The sequence below is a fragment of the Tiliqua scincoides genome, chromosome 3 (assembly GCF_035046505.1).
Source record: "Tiliqua scincoides isolate rTilSci1 chromosome 3, rTilSci1.hap2, whole genome shotgun sequence".
Lineage (NCBI taxonomy): Eukaryota > Metazoa > Chordata > Lepidosauria > Squamata > Scincidae > Tiliqua > Tiliqua scincoides.
Genome location: NC_089823.1, coordinates 71,582,723 through 71,601,023, shown reverse-complemented (window position 1 = coordinate 71,601,023; position 18,301 = coordinate 71,582,723). Strand labels below are relative to the sequence as shown.

Here is an 18,301-nt window from a genome sequence, read left to right as displayed (position 1 = left end):
ACTCAGTCTCTGGAGAATGGAGAAACAGAGGTCTCACTGCATATTTCAGTGAAATGATCTACATAAATACGACAAATGTATGCAAATATGTCAAATACTTGTGCTAAGCCCATGGAAGGCACATTCCACAAAAACACACATGCGCACATAACTCTGAATTGTGCACCTCCTATCTCTGCAGTTGCATTGGGAGACATACTGTGAAATGGGATGACATGTTTGCCTGTTCAATGTGAGAGAAATGCTTCATGTTCTCACTTTGCTCTGGCTTGGCTTGCATTATCACATTGTTAAATGTGATAAGGCTGGATTCTGCAGCCAAGAAGAAAAATAATTCTTTAAAAAAAAAATAGCATGGAAGCAGCTGCCTGAGGAGCTATGAGTAGGTTCAAACAGGTAAAAAAAGTACCATGTAGTCCTCCATAGTAGTAAGCAACTGCATTCTCCTTTACAGAAAAAACTCCACGGTTCACTTGGTGATGATGAACACAGGCATCACTTTACATTTTCAAAATTTTAGATCAAGCTTTCACTTTTCCCCCTCATGCTCACCTTTTCCTAATTTCTGAATCCACCACAATTTGCCTCTTCTTATGGGGTGGAGGTGGTGGGAGTTCTTCTTTCGCATGCTTAACCAGGATTTGTTCTCTGGTAGTCACCATAGTTACAGTTTCCATTACTGTTGTCTGTGTTAGTGATGTCTGAGTGGTAGCAACAGCCTGTGAAATCTGTGAGAAGTATTGAAACAGAGGTCACACATTGCTTGAAAGACTTTAATAAAGACTGGAGTGGCAATAGAAAATAATGAGAAACTGCTCTTCCTTGTTCATGGGCTGACCTTCAGAACAAAACAACACTGTATTGAACTCACACATAATTGTTTAACTGACTCGTGCTAGGTGAATAAGACATATGAAACAATCAATATCAAAATCAGGAGGAAAGCTAAATAGAATGTATTTATAGTACTGTTTGCTTCATAGCCAAGTGAATAAAAGCAGAAATCCTGAAGTTCAGTTTTGTGAAACAAATTTGAGAATATGCATGTGTGCATTCATATTCTTTGCTTCATAAGTTTGCTGCTTCAACAGAGAAAAGGCATATGCTTAAAAAAGTTAATTGAAAAAAAAGAATCCATTCCTTATTCACAAACAATTTACCTTGTGCATGCTTTTAAAATGACATATACTCTTTTTTTCTAACAAAACAGATGCTTAGACAAATCAACTGAAAAGGGGACATTCTAGATGGCATTAATTATTTTTTTCTGTATCATGGAAAAACATGTTACTGACCCACATCCAAAATATTAAAGCAAACTAAGTGTTAGCACATGAAAGGGTTCTTTCTACAACCCTCATGCTACTCAATTCACAAAAGAAGTTCCTTTTCAGAACAAAAAAAAAAATCCAAGGCTCTTCTTTTAATAAATGCAAATGTTTCAAATATATGGTCTTCCTGTTGCTTCCCTGGCAACACTTGTGCCATTGTCATTTCAGTTGAGGAAATCCAGGGCTAGTTTGCACAGTCAGATCCAATTTCATCCCAGCAGCTTCATCTTTGCATTTACTTAGGTAAATGTTAGCATGAACAATTCAACAGTAGTACAAGGCACTGGCGTCGCTAGGGGGGGTGCGGGCCACACCGGGTGATGCGCAAGGGGAGGGTGACGCACATTGGGGGGTGACATGCTAAAATCGCGGTGGTTAAGAGTAACCCCATCATGTTATATACCGGAATGCGGAATGTCTAGCCGAATGCAATGCACAAAACTAGAGTGAAATATCTCCTTTCTATCAAAAGTTATTGGCAAAATACTGGAAAATAAAAAATGCATGGAGCCCAATGGAAAGTGAAACCAAGCCGTATCGCACGTTTACTCGCAAGTAGGCGAACTTGCCTTAGTTCATTGGAAAGGGCAGGCTGAGAGGAATACAACACCACCAGAATGGTCCTGATCCAATGAATTTAGCCACCAAAAAACACCCGAGAAGGAGGTCCCTCCCTCCAAGCTGGTGAATGTATTGAGCCCTATGGAAAGTGAAACTAAGCCACATGGTCACGTTTACACACGAGTAAGCAAACTTGCTTTGGCTCCTGGGTAGGTCAGGCAAAGGGAAATGTGAGGCCACCAGAATGGTCCTGATTTGATGCAACTGGAGCTCAACAAATGCTCCAGAAGGCAGTCCCCCACCATAAAAAGAATGAAACAGAGGCTTGACAGGGTAAGGTGAATCTTTTTCTGTTTTAGGCTGCAATCCTATTCACACTTTCCTCAGAGTAAGCCCCATTTACTATAATGGGACTTACTTCTACAGATCAGGAGAGAGATCTTGGGGTGGTGGTGGACAGGTCGATGAAAGTGTCAACTCAATGTGCGGCAGCAGTAAAGAAGGCCAATTCTATGCTTGGGATCATTAGGAAGGGTATTGAGAACAAAATGGCTAATATTATAATGCCGTTGTACAAATCGATGGTAAGGCCACACCTGGAGTATTCGCAGGGATCCCTGAAGCTTAAAAAGTGAAAGCGGAGCAATTGCGCTCCACTTCTGGTTTTGCGTAGGCAAGGCGCAATTGCTTCACTTTCACTTTCTAAGCTTCGGGAAGCCCTGCAGACGGTCGTGCAGGGCTCCCCACACCGTTGGGAAGCTACTGCAAGGACTGGTAAGTAAATGCCAATCCCTGTAGCTCCCTTAGCGATGCAATCCTGGGGACTGCGTCGCTGCCTCCCCCCCGCCAGGATTTACTGCAGCTCAAACTCTCCCAGAGAGTTTGAGAACTGCTGCCCTAGCGGATAAAAAAAATCAGTGTATAAATAAAACAGTGGAAAAATAGATTTAAAGACCCACTTCCAGGTTTCTTGACCCTCTATTGCTCCTAACAGAATCAAGTTGTGCCTTGACATCTGCAGGGGTTTGATTCCGGGACTCCTTGCTGATACCATAAAATGTGTTAAATAAAAGCAATTAAAAATAAAAATAAAAAGTGTGTCCCTTTACAATTGTGGTTTAAAAACAGCTTTTCTTACTGTTGTAGAGAGGCAGTCAGCAATTAGAAATGAAAAGGACCGCCTGTCTGCCTGGCTCAGCAGAAGAATGGAATGATCACTTGCATGACTGTCTCTCAACAACAGTAAGAAAAGCAGTTTTTTAAACTGTGATTTTAAAGGGATGCATTTTCCCCTTCTCCAGGGATCAGCACATTCTTTCTCATTTGCAGTGGCCATTTGTGTTGAATCAAATCTATATATAAAAAATCTGTGTATAACAAGGTTGGACCTGTATCTCTATACAGGAAACAAAAAGGAGAGGGGGAACCCTGAACAGGTAGCACTAATATAGTATATTGTGATAAAGACAACACATTTCCAGATTGGAGCCATTTTTCAGAGGCAACTCTTCTTCATGGAGAAGGCCTCTTATCCTGAAGAGGAATTCAATATAGAGTTGCTGCTGAAGAAGGATTTCATTTCCAAACACAAGGGCTTATCACAATCAACAGTTTCTCTAGCACCTGCTGATGTTTCCTCTCTCTCTCTCTCTCTCTCAGCCCGCTATATTTTTCCTGGCATGTATTTGGTTCATATTTGTATTTACTTATATGGTCACATGTTTGCATACAGTGCATAATGAATTTGTAAACTAGCTCAATGAGAAACCCTTCCCAAATAAAACTGTTTATATTTTCTACAACTTTTAACTGTCTAAACTTGTTAATCATCTATGCATAAGATTTGTGTTTAATTTAGTGCACAATTTATTTTTTCTATAAGTGAATCTAACGCTGAGTTGTCCCTTCATCCAGTTCAGCCCAATTTGAAGACCCATTTCGATTTAAAAGTCAATCATAGGATACTATGTAGTTGAAAGGGGGAATAATACAAAATAATAAACATAAGTGCATTCTTCCAAATATTTTTAACAATCAGTAAGAAATATAATTAGCTATTGCTGAGATCATGGCATCTGGTCCCATCACTTTATGGCAAACAGAAGGAGAAGAAATGGAAGCCATGACATAGTTTATTTGCTTGGGCTCCAAGATCACTGCAGATGGCGATTACAGCCATGAAATTAAAAGACACTTGTTTCTTGGGAGGAAAGCTATGATAAGTCTAGACAACTTAATTCAAAGCCAAAACATCACTGTGATGACAAAGGTCTGTATAGTGTTACAGACACCCTCTTTCCCCACACACTTGTTCAGTTTAAACTGACTCCATCTTGGTTTCAGAGTCAGGCAGGCCTCCCTGAAGTGAAAGGGATGAGATTTTGCTGGCTCCCAAGGAAAGGCCTCCTCTATGGTTGATTAAATCTGGGTGCTTGGTTGGCAACCTTCAGTCTTGAAAGACTATGGTATAAGCCTACAGCACCCAGTGTTCCCAGGCGGACTCCCATCCAAGTACTAACCAGGCCTGACCCTGCTTAGCTTCCAAGATCAGATAAGATCAGGCATGTGCAGGGTAGCTAGCAAGAACAAGTCCTGCCTGAATGTTAAATTGAATTACAACGGCCCAAATAGGTAGTTCCTTTTCAGATTCTAGGCCAAGAAATCTCTCCTGAGATAACACACTCTGCCACACTATTGTTCAGTAGAAACTTCCTGGATGGGATATCAAGCTATTTTGTGTCCTCCTGGAAAACTCAATCAAGGTCAAGAAGCTACAAGAAGTCCTTCCACTTGAGTTAACACACCCTGCCACACCATTGTTCAGTAGAAACTTCCTGGATGGGCCATCAAGCTCTTTTCTGACTCAATCAAGATCAGGAAGCCCAAAATGCATCACCCAAGAAGCTCTCCAAACTCCTTTGTCCTGCAGATATTCCTTTGTCTCCTTTGTGAAAAGTCCTGTAACTTCCCTACTCTGGAAGCAGATTAGAGGGGGACCAAGACAAGAACTAGTGAACACAAGACACAAGGAGATGGCAGATGCGCTTCAATGTCAGTAAGCGTAAAGTCATGCACATTGGGGCAAAAAATCAAAACTTTAGATATAGGCTGATGGGTTCTGAGCTGTCTGTGACAGATCAGGAGAGAGATCTTGGGGTGGTGGTGGACAGGTCGATGAAAGTGTCGACCCAATGTGCGGCGGCAGTGAAGAAGGCCAATTCTATGCTTGGGATCATTAGGAAGGGTATTGAGAACAAAATGGCTAGTATTATAATGCCGTTGTACAAATCGATGGTAAGGCCACACCTGGAGTATTGTGTCCAGTTCTGGTCGCCGCATCTCAAAAAAGACATAGTGGAAATGGAAAAGGTGCAAAAGAGAGCGACTAAGATGATTACGGGGCTGGGGCACCTTCCTTATGAGGAAAGGCTGCGGTGTTTGGGCCTCTTCAGCCTAGAAAAGAGACGCCTGAGGGGGGACATGATTGAGACATACAAAATTATGCAGGGGATGGACAGAGTGGATAGGGAGATGCTCTTTACACTCTCACATAATACCAGAACCAGGGGACATCCACTAAAATTGAGTATTGGGCGGGTTAGGACAGACAAAAGAAAATATTTCTTTACTCAGCGTGTGGTCGGTCTGTGGAACTCCTTGCCACAGGATGTGGTGATGGCGTCTAGCCTAGACGCCTTTAAAAGGGGATTGGACAAGTTTCTGGAGGAAAAATCCATTACGGGTTACAAGCCATGATGTGCATGTACAACCTCCTGATTTTAGAAATGGGTTATGTCAGAATGCCAGATGCAAGGGAGGGCACCAGGATGAGGTCTCTTGTATCTGGTGTGCTCCCTGGGGCATTTGGTGGGCCGCTGTGAGATACAGGAAGCTGGACTAGATGGGCCTATGGCCTGATCCAGTGGGGCTGTTCTTATGTTCTTATGAGAACACAGGGCAAGACAAGAACAGAACAAGAAGACAAGAGGCAGACTAGTGAACACAGCAAGAAGACAAGACAAGACACAAGATCCAAGACACAGGAAGAGAGAGTTTTGTTCACTCCAGAGGCAGTGGAGGAGTGCAGCCTGGCATTGCACTTTGAAAGAACCTGGGGACTTTGCAGCCCTGCCTTGCTGTTCAAGAAGGACTTCACACTCAAGCAAACCAGCAGACTAGGATAGGTGATTCCCCACCTTCTTTTGATCTCTCGCTCTCTCTCTCTCTTCCCCCAAAAGATTATTTCTTTAATTAACCCTTATCTTCTTTGAAAAGCTCTGTCTTGAGGTTACTGTTAGCCTAATTTTTGAGGCACTTTGAGATTGGTTGCACTGCTCATCCATGTCAACGATTCCAAACCTTGTCACACTGCTAGATCTGACCTCTTACTTGCTAATGTCCCCAATTTTAGTTATGTGCGCATGATACGTGTAGGTCACACGTGTACATGGGGAGGAGTAGTGTTGGCAACAATAGTCAAAGTTATGGTTTTCCAAGTAGTAATGTACAGCTATGAGAGCTGGACCATAAGAAAGGCTGAAAGAATAGATGCTTTTGAATGATGGAAAAGACTCTTACAGTCCCCTGGACTGCAAGGAGATCAAAACAGTCAATTCTAAAGGAAATCAACACTGACTGTTCATTGGAAGGACAAATACTAAAGCTGAAGCTCAGATACTTTGGCCATTTCATGAGAAAAGGGTATTCTTTAGAAAAGACCCTGATGGTGGGGAGAACTGAAGGCAAAACGAGAAGAGGACGGCAGAGGATCAGACGGTTAGATAGTGTCAATGAAGTAATGAACATGAATTTGGAGAAACTCTGTAAGTTAGTGGAAGAGAGGGGGGCCCGGCATGCTGTGGTCCCTGAGTCACGAAGAGACCACCTCTGTAATGCAACATGAAATCATACAATGATGATCTTATCTCTAGTCAAAAATCATGCAAAATATTGGATAATGAAAATAAGGGAGGCCAAATTTAACATTGCACTGAATATCTAAATCGATATTTAAAGTGAATGTGGGATTCCTCCTCATGCTAAATATCTAAGGGCTTTTCAGGATACAATCAAGTTTTGGGGTTGACAACAAAATTTACCTAAAGTAAAATTTGGAGGAATTCTTCTCAGACAACACCATTAGTGAAATTTTGATCCAAATAAGAGTTCCCATAAAATTAGATAAATTACTCAGACCCAATGGTAGGAGCTGCTTCACCCAGCTTAAATTTACCAAGCTTAACAGCCCAAACCTAACCAACTTTACAGCACCAGTGCAACTGCAATGCAGGCCTGAGGTAAGGGAACAAACATCCACTTACCTTGAAGAGGCATCTGTGATGCACCCCATTGCAGGATGCAAACATGCCCCATTGGCAAGGCTTTATTTATTTTGCTATGAACCTTAAATGTGGTGAAAAGTTAATTAGACTGGTAACAGAGATTACTATTCCATTTTCTACCACTAACATGATGTGATCATCTCACAGCATACTGTTGACATGGGCAGCCCAATCCTAACCTGCATTGGAACAGACAGGCCAAATGGCCTGCACTGTATCCAGTGCAGGTTAGGAGGTGGCTGTGGCACAACTCGGAATAAGGGGATATTTATCTCCTTACCCTGTGTTGCATGCCAGCCATTCCTATGGGGCTACTCAAATCGGTGTCAGCGTATTTGCTGACGCAAATCCAAGCACCTGTGTAAGGCCAGGCCAGGGATGGGGATTAGATCTAGCCTAAATTGCCAAGGCCAGTCCTAACCCCCTTCTCACGTCTGTCCCACCCAACAACCTGCCTTCCCCCGCCCTCCCCCTGCCTAAAGCACCATGCCCTCCTACCACTCTCTCCAACCCCCTGCAACGGCCGCCTTGGCCAGCACTTATTTACCCCTGCTTGGGTGGGATCCAGTGCTGGGAGGCCTGCGCATCTCCTTGCACCAGCCTACCTGGCTCACAAGGAGGCACAAATGTGCTTTCCAGCATGTTTGCAGCACTCTTGGGGCAGGAGCAAGGGACTTGCATCAGCCCATCTGCAGGTAAGGATCGCACTCTAAGGCAGACATTTAGCAATAATAATAGTAGTATTTATTTTGAGAAAGAAGGGCTTAAACACAGAATGCACATTCTAAGTAAAAAAAAAATAACAATTTTCAAAAAAAAGTGTTCTCCTTTGTGACTACTTCAGATGGGAAGTTTCTTAATGCTCATTTACTGCAATTGTTTTGAAACTATATGCCCCAGATAGAAAGATATGCCTCTGGAGAAGAAAAAAAACTGTATATATGGAAATTTGCCTCAGCAAAAACCATGGAATTTGTTCAAATTAGATACATTACACAAAAATTATTTTTCAACTTCTATAATTACATCCCGTGTGAAGTACAAATGGCCACTTTGACTACATTTTGACAAACAGATGAGTACACACTACAATTGCGGCTTCTTTCTTTCATTTACAACTTGTTCACTACTCCACCCCCAAATGAATTCTGCCAATGCCAGCTAAATTGGAACAAATGTTTTTAAGGAAAGTGAATAGAAAAGGTATAGTTTTTGGCAAAGCAGAAATGTTGTCAAGCACAGGTGTAGCAGCTCATTATAGTGTTTAACAAATATGAATGAGTTATCATCCAAATTATTTGGAGATATTCACTCACCTCATGAGTGGTGCCTATAACAATTCAGCAAAGAAGAATTAGCTTTCTTTATCTCACTTTAGATTCATAATTTTTAAAATGTCTCCTTATCCTGTTAACCTTCAAAGTGCTAAGAGACTCAGCCCAAATGGATAAAGTATACTACATCACAGTGCTATGTATGCTTACACCAAAATATAATCAATAGTATTTACTCAAAGGTAAACAGAATCCTATGCACACAACAGCCATTGAACTCACTTGCACTAAGAAAACATACAGAGGACTGGGGTAATAATCATATTTTACTTTAGACATTGTTTGGAGTACCTTCCTGTCCGAGGATGGGCTGATGATAGGAGCATTGAACCATTTATACTAGCAAGTGGAAGACTGCAGTTCAAATTTAGGCTTTAAATACTGTACATATATATGATCACACCAACTTGCAGTATGATCATTAGCCCATCTAGCTAATTGTATCTATTCTGAATGGACATGGTTCTCTGAGGTTGTGAACAGAAGGCTTTTCCTATAACTTGTTAAACTGATTCTTTCAACTGAAGATTCCAGGGACTTCTACATGGAAGCAGAACCTTCTACATGGAAAGCATGTTATCTTCCACTCAACCATAAGCACCTCCCCAAAATCCATACAGATTAACAACTCAGCCACAATGTTCAGTAGTGTGGTACCTTCATTGTGAAATCCACCACCACCACCACTGCTTTGTGATTTCAGAATTTTTCAACTTTTGTTAAAGTTCCAGATACCCAACAAGGGTGAGGCTATGTATAAATTTAGGGTTTGCTCCACTGTGGTGAATAGGAGCAGGCTGTAGGACTGTGTGTAAATCCCACTGAAATTAGTTGGACACTGTTCTGTAAAATGTATTTTTTCACCTTACATTTCGTTTCATAACCCCAAGATGCTCTCAACTGGCTTGCTAAAGATCCTCACAGTAAAATCACATTAAACTCTCATATCAGAAATAGAAATAACATGGTTGCTGTGTGATGCCAACATTATTTGGGCAGAGGTGGCGCAAGTCCGAGGAGACCCATTGGGGCCAGCAGCCTTACCCAGGGGTAATGTTTCCCCTTGCCTCTGGCTAAGCTGCTTCTGGCCACAATCCTGTGCTGGATACAGTGTAAGCCTCCTGGCTTGCCTGTTCCAGAGCAGGACAGGACTGCGCTTTCAGTCCATACCCTCTCTACAGATAATGTATAAGCAGGCCATCTTGAATAGGCAATAGCACTACTCCCAGAATTTCCCAGAATGCAGTAGTTAGAAGGTATGTACACAGAACCCACAAGTAACATACTTCCTAAGGAAAGGGTCCAAGTTTTACTGGGGTACTAAGAATGCCACACAATGCTTACAGTATTGCATACAACATGCTTGCATAGGTGTCCATAGGAGGGGAAAAAAGCTTTTTGCAAGGGTGAGGGGAGCAATACAGGTAGTGAATAACGCACATTAGAACAAGAAAGCCACAGAAAGCAACAAAATGAGCTGCTGGACGTTCAGTGGGAAGGAGCTAGGCAATGGGAAGCAGGGTATGGGTTCATATGTGCTGGCTCAGCGCACAAATGGGCAAAGTAAAATATATTATATATTAAAATATATAACGTGCAACATAAATCAGCAAAACAATAATCTCTTTGAGCCTATAGGTGCACTTCCCAATTCATGTGCCCGCAGATCCAAATTTTGCTCTTCTCCCTTTCTCAGATTACACATGCTGTTCTCATATCAAGGTAAGGCAGCACAATGAAATTAAAAAAAAGACTTATGTGGATTGACAGAGGGTGGGAAGTGCTGGCAGCAATTTTCTCTTCTGGCTCTCATGAGAGTTACATATGGCTTCAGACAGAAGGAAGGGCTGGGCAAACAGATTTCTCTACTTATCCTTTCTCTACATGAGAGTAACTGCAGTTTCTTGAGAAAGCCTTCAGGTGTCCCTGGCATCATTGTAACGAAGCCATCTCCAATCATTCCCTTCTACTTGCACATGTCTGTAGCACAGATGTATTCCTCTTAGGAGCCCAACAGTTCCCGCCAATAAAGAGACAGGTTTTGCATATCCCTATCTTAGCCAAGAAACAGCCCACTTGTAAAACAAACTTGGAGCGAAAAAAAGATTTAAAACAAACATCAATTTCACTTCCTTGGCATATGATTTAACTGTCATCAGCTGAGAGGGTGATAGTTATGACAAACCTGCTTAGAACTGCTCTCCAGCTTCTGTGCCAGACTATCCCAGCGCTGAGCAACATTTTCCAGCCATCCTCCCAGCTTTTGAGACAGTGCTTTATTTTTTACCGATGAAAGGAGGTCTTGGCTGAGTGAATTCAGTTTATCCAAAGTCTTTCTCTTGATTTCCAGTTCTCCTTTCAAGATCTGTTAAAACAAAAGAAGTCATCCAGAAAATACACTGTTAATTAACTGAAGAGGAGTACTGTACCGGTGAATATAAAATACAGCATTAATGAAAACCATTATACAGCTGAAAACAGAACCAAATTGTGTGGTGTGGACTGGCTGTACATATAACTGAATTTTTATGTAATACCTGTTTACAGTTTGCCGAGCTCCTATATTATATTTCATATAAGTTTCAACTGAACTTAACGTCAGTCTTAAAGATAAAATCTATGAACAAATGATTCTGTTTACTTCAGAGGAACGCATTAGCATAAACTGGAATGTAGTTACAGTAGGACAATCAAGCTATGACCAAGATATACTTTTATGGGTATATGTGAATCAGGCTGATGGAGTGCACAGTAAGGAATCTTTACTACACAACAGATACAATAAGCTCCAAAACTAAAAATAATGCAAGCACATCCATAATCTCTACGCAAAGCAGCAAACTCTAAACCAGCTTTTCCAACATGACCTTTCAATTAATTGGGTCCCCAAAGAGATTTAAAAGACAAATGAAACAAACTTTGAAATGTTAATATGGGATGAAGCATGTGATATTTTTTTTCTTTTGTTATTATAACCAAGGTGGCTACTGGTCATTTTGGTAGGTTTACTTGAACATATATTCATTCATTCATTTAACCTATATTAAATAGGTTGCATCTGCATCTGCAGAGAATAATAATAATAATAATAATAATAATAATAATAATAATAATAATAATAATAATAAAACTTTATTTTTATCCCGCCCTTCTCCCAAAAAGGGACCCAGGGCGGCTAACAACATATAAAACAAATTAAAACATAATTTCACAGATAAAACATATTAAAAAACACATTAGCAGAACCCATAAAAACAGTAGTCAGAAGAGTCAGAATAAAAGAGCATAAAACAGCAGTTCTTAGAGGAATCGGGCCTGTAAAAAAGCAACTAAAAGATATATAAAAGATGTTAAAAAGGCCAGAACGTCAGAAGGCTTGGTTAAACAACAAGGTCTTCAGGCCTCGCCGAAAGGACTCAAGAGAGGGAGCCATTCTCAAGTCAAGGGGAAGGGAGTTCCACAACGTTGGTGCCACTACTGAGAAGGCCCTATTTCTTGCCGCCGCCCCACGTACCTCCTTAGGCGGCGGCACGTGTAAAAACAGAGAACCGTCCAGCTGAGCTCTTTCGTGTGGTCCGTAGCCTTTTACATCTGGCCCCCCCCTACTGGTGGGGAGGAGCACACGGAAGCTCACTGTGACGAGTTTGCAAGACACTTTGCAGAGAAGGTCGATCAGATTCGGCATGACTTGGATGCCGCTGTGGGCATGTCTAGTGATGTCCCCGGGGCACCTGTCTATCCTGCTATTTGGGATTCTTTTCAGCTTGTAGAGCCTGAGGATGTGGACAGGATTCTCTGGAGTGTGAGACCTGCTGCTTGCCCGCTTGACCCGTGCCCAGCATGGTTAATTAGGGCTGCCCGGGAAGGGCTGGCCGAGTGGACGGGGAGGGTGGTGAACTCATCTCTGAGGGAAGGGGTGCTCCCGCCTGCCTTGAAGCAGGCAATGGTTCGCCCCCTCCTGAAGAAGCACTCCCTGGATCCCACTAATTTAAATAACTTTCGGCCGGTCTCGAATATCCCATTCCTGGACAAGGTGATTGAGCGGGTGGTGGCGTCCCAGCTTCAGAGGGTACTGGAGGAAACTGATTATCTGGACCCATTCCAATCTGGCTTCAGGCCGGGGTTCGGGACGGAGACTGCCTTGGTCGCCTTGGTGGATGACCTTCGCCGGGGGATGGACAGGGGGAGTGCAACCCTGTTAGTCCTGCTGGACCTCTCGGCGGCATTCGACACCATCGACCATGGTGTCCTTCTGGGCCGGCTGGCCGGGTTGGGGCTTGGAGGCACTGTTTTGAAGTGGTTCCGCTCCTTCCTGGCTGACAGATCCCAGAAGATGGTGCTGGGGGATGCCTGTTCTGAGGATGGTGGTGGTGCTGGGGGATGCCGACCTCTGAAGCTTGGGGTGCCGCAGGGTTCCATCTTATCCCCCATGCTTTTTAACAGCTACATGAAGCCGCTGGGAGAGGTCATCCGGGGGTTTGGAGTGGGTTGCCACCAGTATGCTGATGACACCCAGCTTTATCTCTCCTTTCCCCCTGATTCTGAGGAGGCGGTTGGGGTCCTGGATTGCTGTCTGGAGGTGGTTAGGGACTGGATGTGGGCGAACAAGCTGAAATTAAATCCGGATAAGACAGAGGTGCTCTTGGTTCGGAAATCCACAGCTCGGGTGCTGGACTATTGTCCTGCTCTGAATGGGGTTGCACTCCCTCTGAAGGAGCAGGTCCGCAGCTTGGGGGTTCTCCTGGATCCACAGCTGCTCCTGGAGTCCCAGGTGGCGGCAGTGGCCAGGGGAGCCTTTGCTCAGCTTCGGCTGATTCGCCAGCTGCGACCGTACCTGAGCTGCGCGGACCTGGCCACAGTAACCCATGCACTAGTGACATCTAGATTAGATTATTGCAATGCGCTCTACGTGGGGCTGCCTTTGAAGATGGTCCGGAAATTACAACTAGTACAGAACGCGGCTGCTCGTGTGGTTGCCAGGGCACGTCGGTTTGACTCTGTCGAGCCGTTGCTCTGGCGGCTACACTGGTTGCCGGTTCTGTTCCGGGCCCAATTCAAGGTGCTAGTTTTGACTTTTAAAGCCCTTTACGGCTTGGGTCCGGGGTATTTGAGGGACCGCCTCCTTCCCTACAATCCGGCCCGTGCTCTTAGATCTTCTGGGGGGGCCCTTTTGACTGTGCCACCACTAAGAGATGTGAGAGGGGTGGCGGCCAGGAAGAGGGCCTTCTCAGTGGTGGCCCCCGAACTGTGGAATACCCTCCCCTTAGAACTGAGAACTGCTCCCTCGTTGCTAATGTTTCAGCGTGGACTGAAGACCTTTTTATTTCAAAAAGCTTTTAATTGTTGACAGGCTGGCTGGCATTCTTGCTTTTTATATGAAAATCCACGGGGTTTGTTTTGTTTTGTTTTGAGCTTTTTAATCATTGTAAATTGTTTTTAACTGTTTTTCATGTTGTATTTTTAAATTGTTTGTTAGCCGCCTTGTGTGCCCGTTGGGTAAAAAGGCGGGGTACAAATTAATAATAATAATAATAATAATAATAATAATAATAATATATTCACTGAACAACAAGGCAAAAACTATATCAGCTCAAGAACCTTAAGTCTTACAGCAGAGGTTCTCAAACTGTGGGTCACGACCCACTTGGTGGATTGTGATTGAATTTCTGGTGGGTTGCGATAAGATGACAGCTGCCATCTTGAAAAAGGGCAAACTGAAGTTGGCAGCACCATTTTGAAAAAGGGCAGACATGGGTGGCGCCATTTTGAGAAAGGGCAAACAGACCCTTGGGGAGCTATTTTAGGCTTCCAGGCACAAACAAACACAAAGAGCGGCTTGCACATGCACAGGGCAGGCAGCGTGCCACTTTTCCTCTGTGAGTGTGCTGCTGCCCAGCCCCATTCAAAGGAGGGGAGAGGAGAGGGTGAGTGCTCCCTTATTCTTGGGGGCATGCAGGACCCCTCTGTCTGGCTCCCTTTAACCTTAGGCAGGTGAGTGGGGGAGTGGAGAAGCAACCTGAAGTGGGGACCATGGGTGGCGGTGGAGGAGGCTTCAGCGCCCACACTCTGCTGCCACGCACTCAGCCAGGCAAGAGGGAGTGTGGAGAGGCCAGGACAAGCGAGCGCTCCCAATATAGCTACCCCACTGTTTGGCTCCTTTTAGCAGCTGGGAGGAGAACAGTAGGGCATCCCTATCTTTCCAGCGGTGAGGGGGATGCTCCATGGCCCTGCCCCACACTTCTCTGATGCACACCATTAAAAGTAGTCAGACAGATATGATACATCTCTCCAAGGGCCTTGGTCATCTCTTCCACACTGAATATATGCCTGAGAAGCTACAGACAGGAGGGTGGACTAGATGACCTCTTATGTCCCTTCCAGTTCCATGATTTCGGTTAACTTTAGGTTTTGTATGTGAAATTAACTGAAGGTAAAGTCAGTGTATGTGGCAGAGAAGCATTTGGAATCTTCAGGGTAATTTGTGAAATGGGGTGCATTACTGATAATGGTAATGGTGGTGGCTGTCCTGGCAGTTGAGTGATTTCAAAGCCCACAAGGCTCACTCCTTGCTTGTATCTCTGGTTCAGTCTTCAGAGAATTACAGCGCTGCCATGGTCTTTCACCAATTTTGCTTTATTGTTGCCAGCTGACAGTTCTGGCATATGCTTAAAACTTCCTAATTCTTGGTGGTGGTTTTACAGATACAGGTTGTTAAACTTTCATATTTATTCCTGGAAGCATTAAGATATTCAGTAGAAATGGATAATTGCTTTTTAAATATAAACACCAGACCTTTTCAGAGCACAGACTCATGTCATTAATTTTGTGAACTCAGGAGCCCTGACTTCCACATTGCCCTATGCCCTCCCAAACACTGTTTCCCCTGCTGGCACCCTTGTCTCCAGAGCACCATGACCCAGGCTAGTTCCAGGGAGTGAGTAATAAGATTTAATGACCTTTCCTTTTGGAGATTATCACAAAGCTACATTAAATGATGTTCCCAACCTAACACAATGGGGAGTAAGAAGGGCTTACTTCTGGTATGGTACCAGTTAGCGGGGGCGGGGGGAAGAATTGGAAGAAGCTTCTGAGCTGGAATATTTTCTCTTGTCATTTACAGTTTGAGTTCCTAGGTAAGAACAGTGATGTCACTTCCTGTTTGATGAAATCACTTCCAGCTCTGACATCACAGTGATGTCACTTCCTGCTTGATGATGTCACTTCCTGCAATGACATCATTTCCAAGTCGATGACATCACTTCTGGTGGGTCCCAGACAGATTGACATTCTCAGAAGTGGGGCCCGGGCTGAAAAGGGTGAGAACCACTGACTTAGAGCCCAATCCTGAGCTTGGCGCTCTGGCTTTCTGCCAGGCAGATGCCCATGCTAGCCCAGCACTTGGTGGCACTGCGTTAGCACCGGGCAGGCACCCATCCTCCACTGCTCGGCAGTCTCACGGACTGCCGAGCCGCAGCACAATAAGCGGGGGCGGGGAGGGGGCGGGGAGGGGGCGTTCCGGGGAGGGGGAGGCATGGGGAGGGTGGAGAGAGGGCGGGCAGGAGGCATGATGGGGAAGTGGGGGGCGGAGAAGGGTCGGTGGCAGGTATGCTGGAAGGAGGGAGTGGGGAGGCAGAGAGGTGGGTGCAGTGGAGCTCGGTGCCCTACACGAATGTCTTTACTTTACCACCAGTCAGCGGTAAGTGAGTAGTCCCATTGCAGGGCAGCTTCCCTTACCTGGGAGAAGGGGACAAAAGTCTTCTCCTGAGGCGCCACCCGTGGCAAGCTGAGGCGCACAGGATGCGAGTCAAGCCCTGCTGGGTCAACATTTTCATAGAGCTGTCCACACTGCCACCTCTCTCCTGATCCATCACAGACAACTCAGAAACTATCAGCATATATGTGGAATTATGATTTCTTGCCCCAAAGAGCATCACTTTACACTTAACTTACATTGAAGCACACTTGCCATTTTGCCACCAATTCCTTAGCTTTGGAGAGATCCATTCAGAGCTCTTTGCAATTCATTCTAGTTTTCATCACTAAGAATAGTTTAGTGTCATCTGCAGTCCTGGCCACTTCACTGCTTATTCCCAACTCCATGTCATTTTTTTTTTTACTGAAAAGCACTGATTCCATAATTGATTCTTGGGGAACACCACATCATCTCTCTCCACTGTGAAAATTGCCCACTCTCTGCTTCCTGTTCTTCAACCAATGCCTAATCCGTAAGAGGACCTGTCCTATTATTCCCTGACTACTGAATTTTCTCTGGGTAAGAAACAGTTAACTGTTCTGGAAAAGGAATAGTGGAGTAAAAGTGTGCATTTTACTTCTTATTTGGCTGTGGTAAGTGCAGGTAAGTGCAGGTGGAGGGATCCAAAGAAGACCATAGATGGGGTGGAGTGATTTCCTCTTACCACAGTGTCATTAATACAGAAAAGTTTTAATAAATTTTTATAGGAAATTGCTGGAGTGTGTGGTTATTAGTTAAGCAGAAAGAATTGGGCTACCCTGAGGAATCATTAGAAGGTGAGGGTAAAATACCTGAAGACCCAGTGATCCCCCTCTTTCTGCCTGCAGCCAGAGCCTTGGTGGTGGAGAAGCTCATGCAGGAAGGAGGCAGGAGGACGCGCTCAGCAGTTTGAAAGTGGACAATGTTTTAAGGAGGTGGAGTTCAGGTGCATAAGCTTAAGAACTGTGTAGACTGCAGTCCCCATTGCCTGGAAGACCTTGAATGTCTTTGGCCCATTGGGGTGAAAATGTTACATGATGTTCACCTTAAAAAAATAAATAAGTAAACTGGGGTTGTTAGGTTTTCATCATGGCTATAAACCACTCCAGATACCACTCTGATGACAAAGAGTATAGTCTGTTAATTCAAAATCAAAAATATAAAATTTCTTATAGATGATCCTTCTCAGAACATTATAGACTCAGTTATCTTCAATGAGCTATGCATGTGGAGATTGTTCTTTCTCCTTGCGAATGCTCACAGGGTAGTTATTTATACCTGCTACTTGATTGTGTCTTGGAAAAACTGCAAAGGGACAAGAGCCCTTCTGAGATTAGATGCTGGCAACCCTACTTTGTTTCCTTTTCCAATGCTGCTCCCTCATTCAAACTGCGCAATAAAAGCTTTGACTTGAACTCACCCCTTGTCACTTTGTTAGTGGATAGGGATTCCTTCTCCCCACTCTAGTTGTTTCATATTTCAACTAGCCTCAAGGTGGGAATCTGTAGGGGAGGGAGGAGGGGCCTCTCTGTTAACAGGGCTCAGAGTTTGCTTCATCCTCACTCTCTAACTCGGTGGTTTTCAACCTTTTTTGTCTCACGACACACTGACAAGGTACTAAAATTATCAAGGCATACCATAAGTATTTTTGACAATTGACATGGCACACTGTGCTGTTGGTGGAGGGCTCACATCCCCCAATGGCCCTACTAATCAACGATCCTCTCCCAATCTCCCACAGTACACCTGCAGACCATTCGTGGCACACCAGCGTGCCATGGTACAGTGGTTGAAAATTGTTGCTCTAACTTCTTGTGCTTCAAAAGAAGGAGGAAACCTCTTGTTCGTTATGGGATTCCTGTTCTCTGCTACCATAAGGCAGGCAGCTAAGAAGATGGAAAGCAGCATAATGACAGCTACACGAGGGCTACTGTGCAGAAGGTGCTAGCAAAACAACTGGTCCACACAGCTCTCCCTCTGATTGGTTTGGCCTGGCAAGCC

The 18,301-nt window shown here is 44.1% G+C and overlaps 1 protein-coding gene across 4 annotated transcripts in view; it reads right to left on the bottom strand.

Annotated features, from left to right (window-relative positions):
- The window catches only part of DMD (dystrophin), a 1,248,719-nt gene that overhangs the window by 880,515 nt on the left and 349,903 nt on the right, over window positions 1-18,301 (bottom strand). For all 4 annotated transcript variants that reach the window (XM_066619666.1, XM_066619670.1, XM_066619667.1 and 1 more), the window contains 2 exons: window positions 10,754-10,933; window positions 553-728 (listed from right to left, as the gene is read on the bottom strand). In XM_066619666.1, the coding sequence (XP_066475763.1) occupies window positions 553-728; window positions 10,754-10,933 (356 nt within the window). The remainder of the gene's footprint in view (window positions 1-552; window positions 729-10,753; window positions 10,934-18,301) is intronic.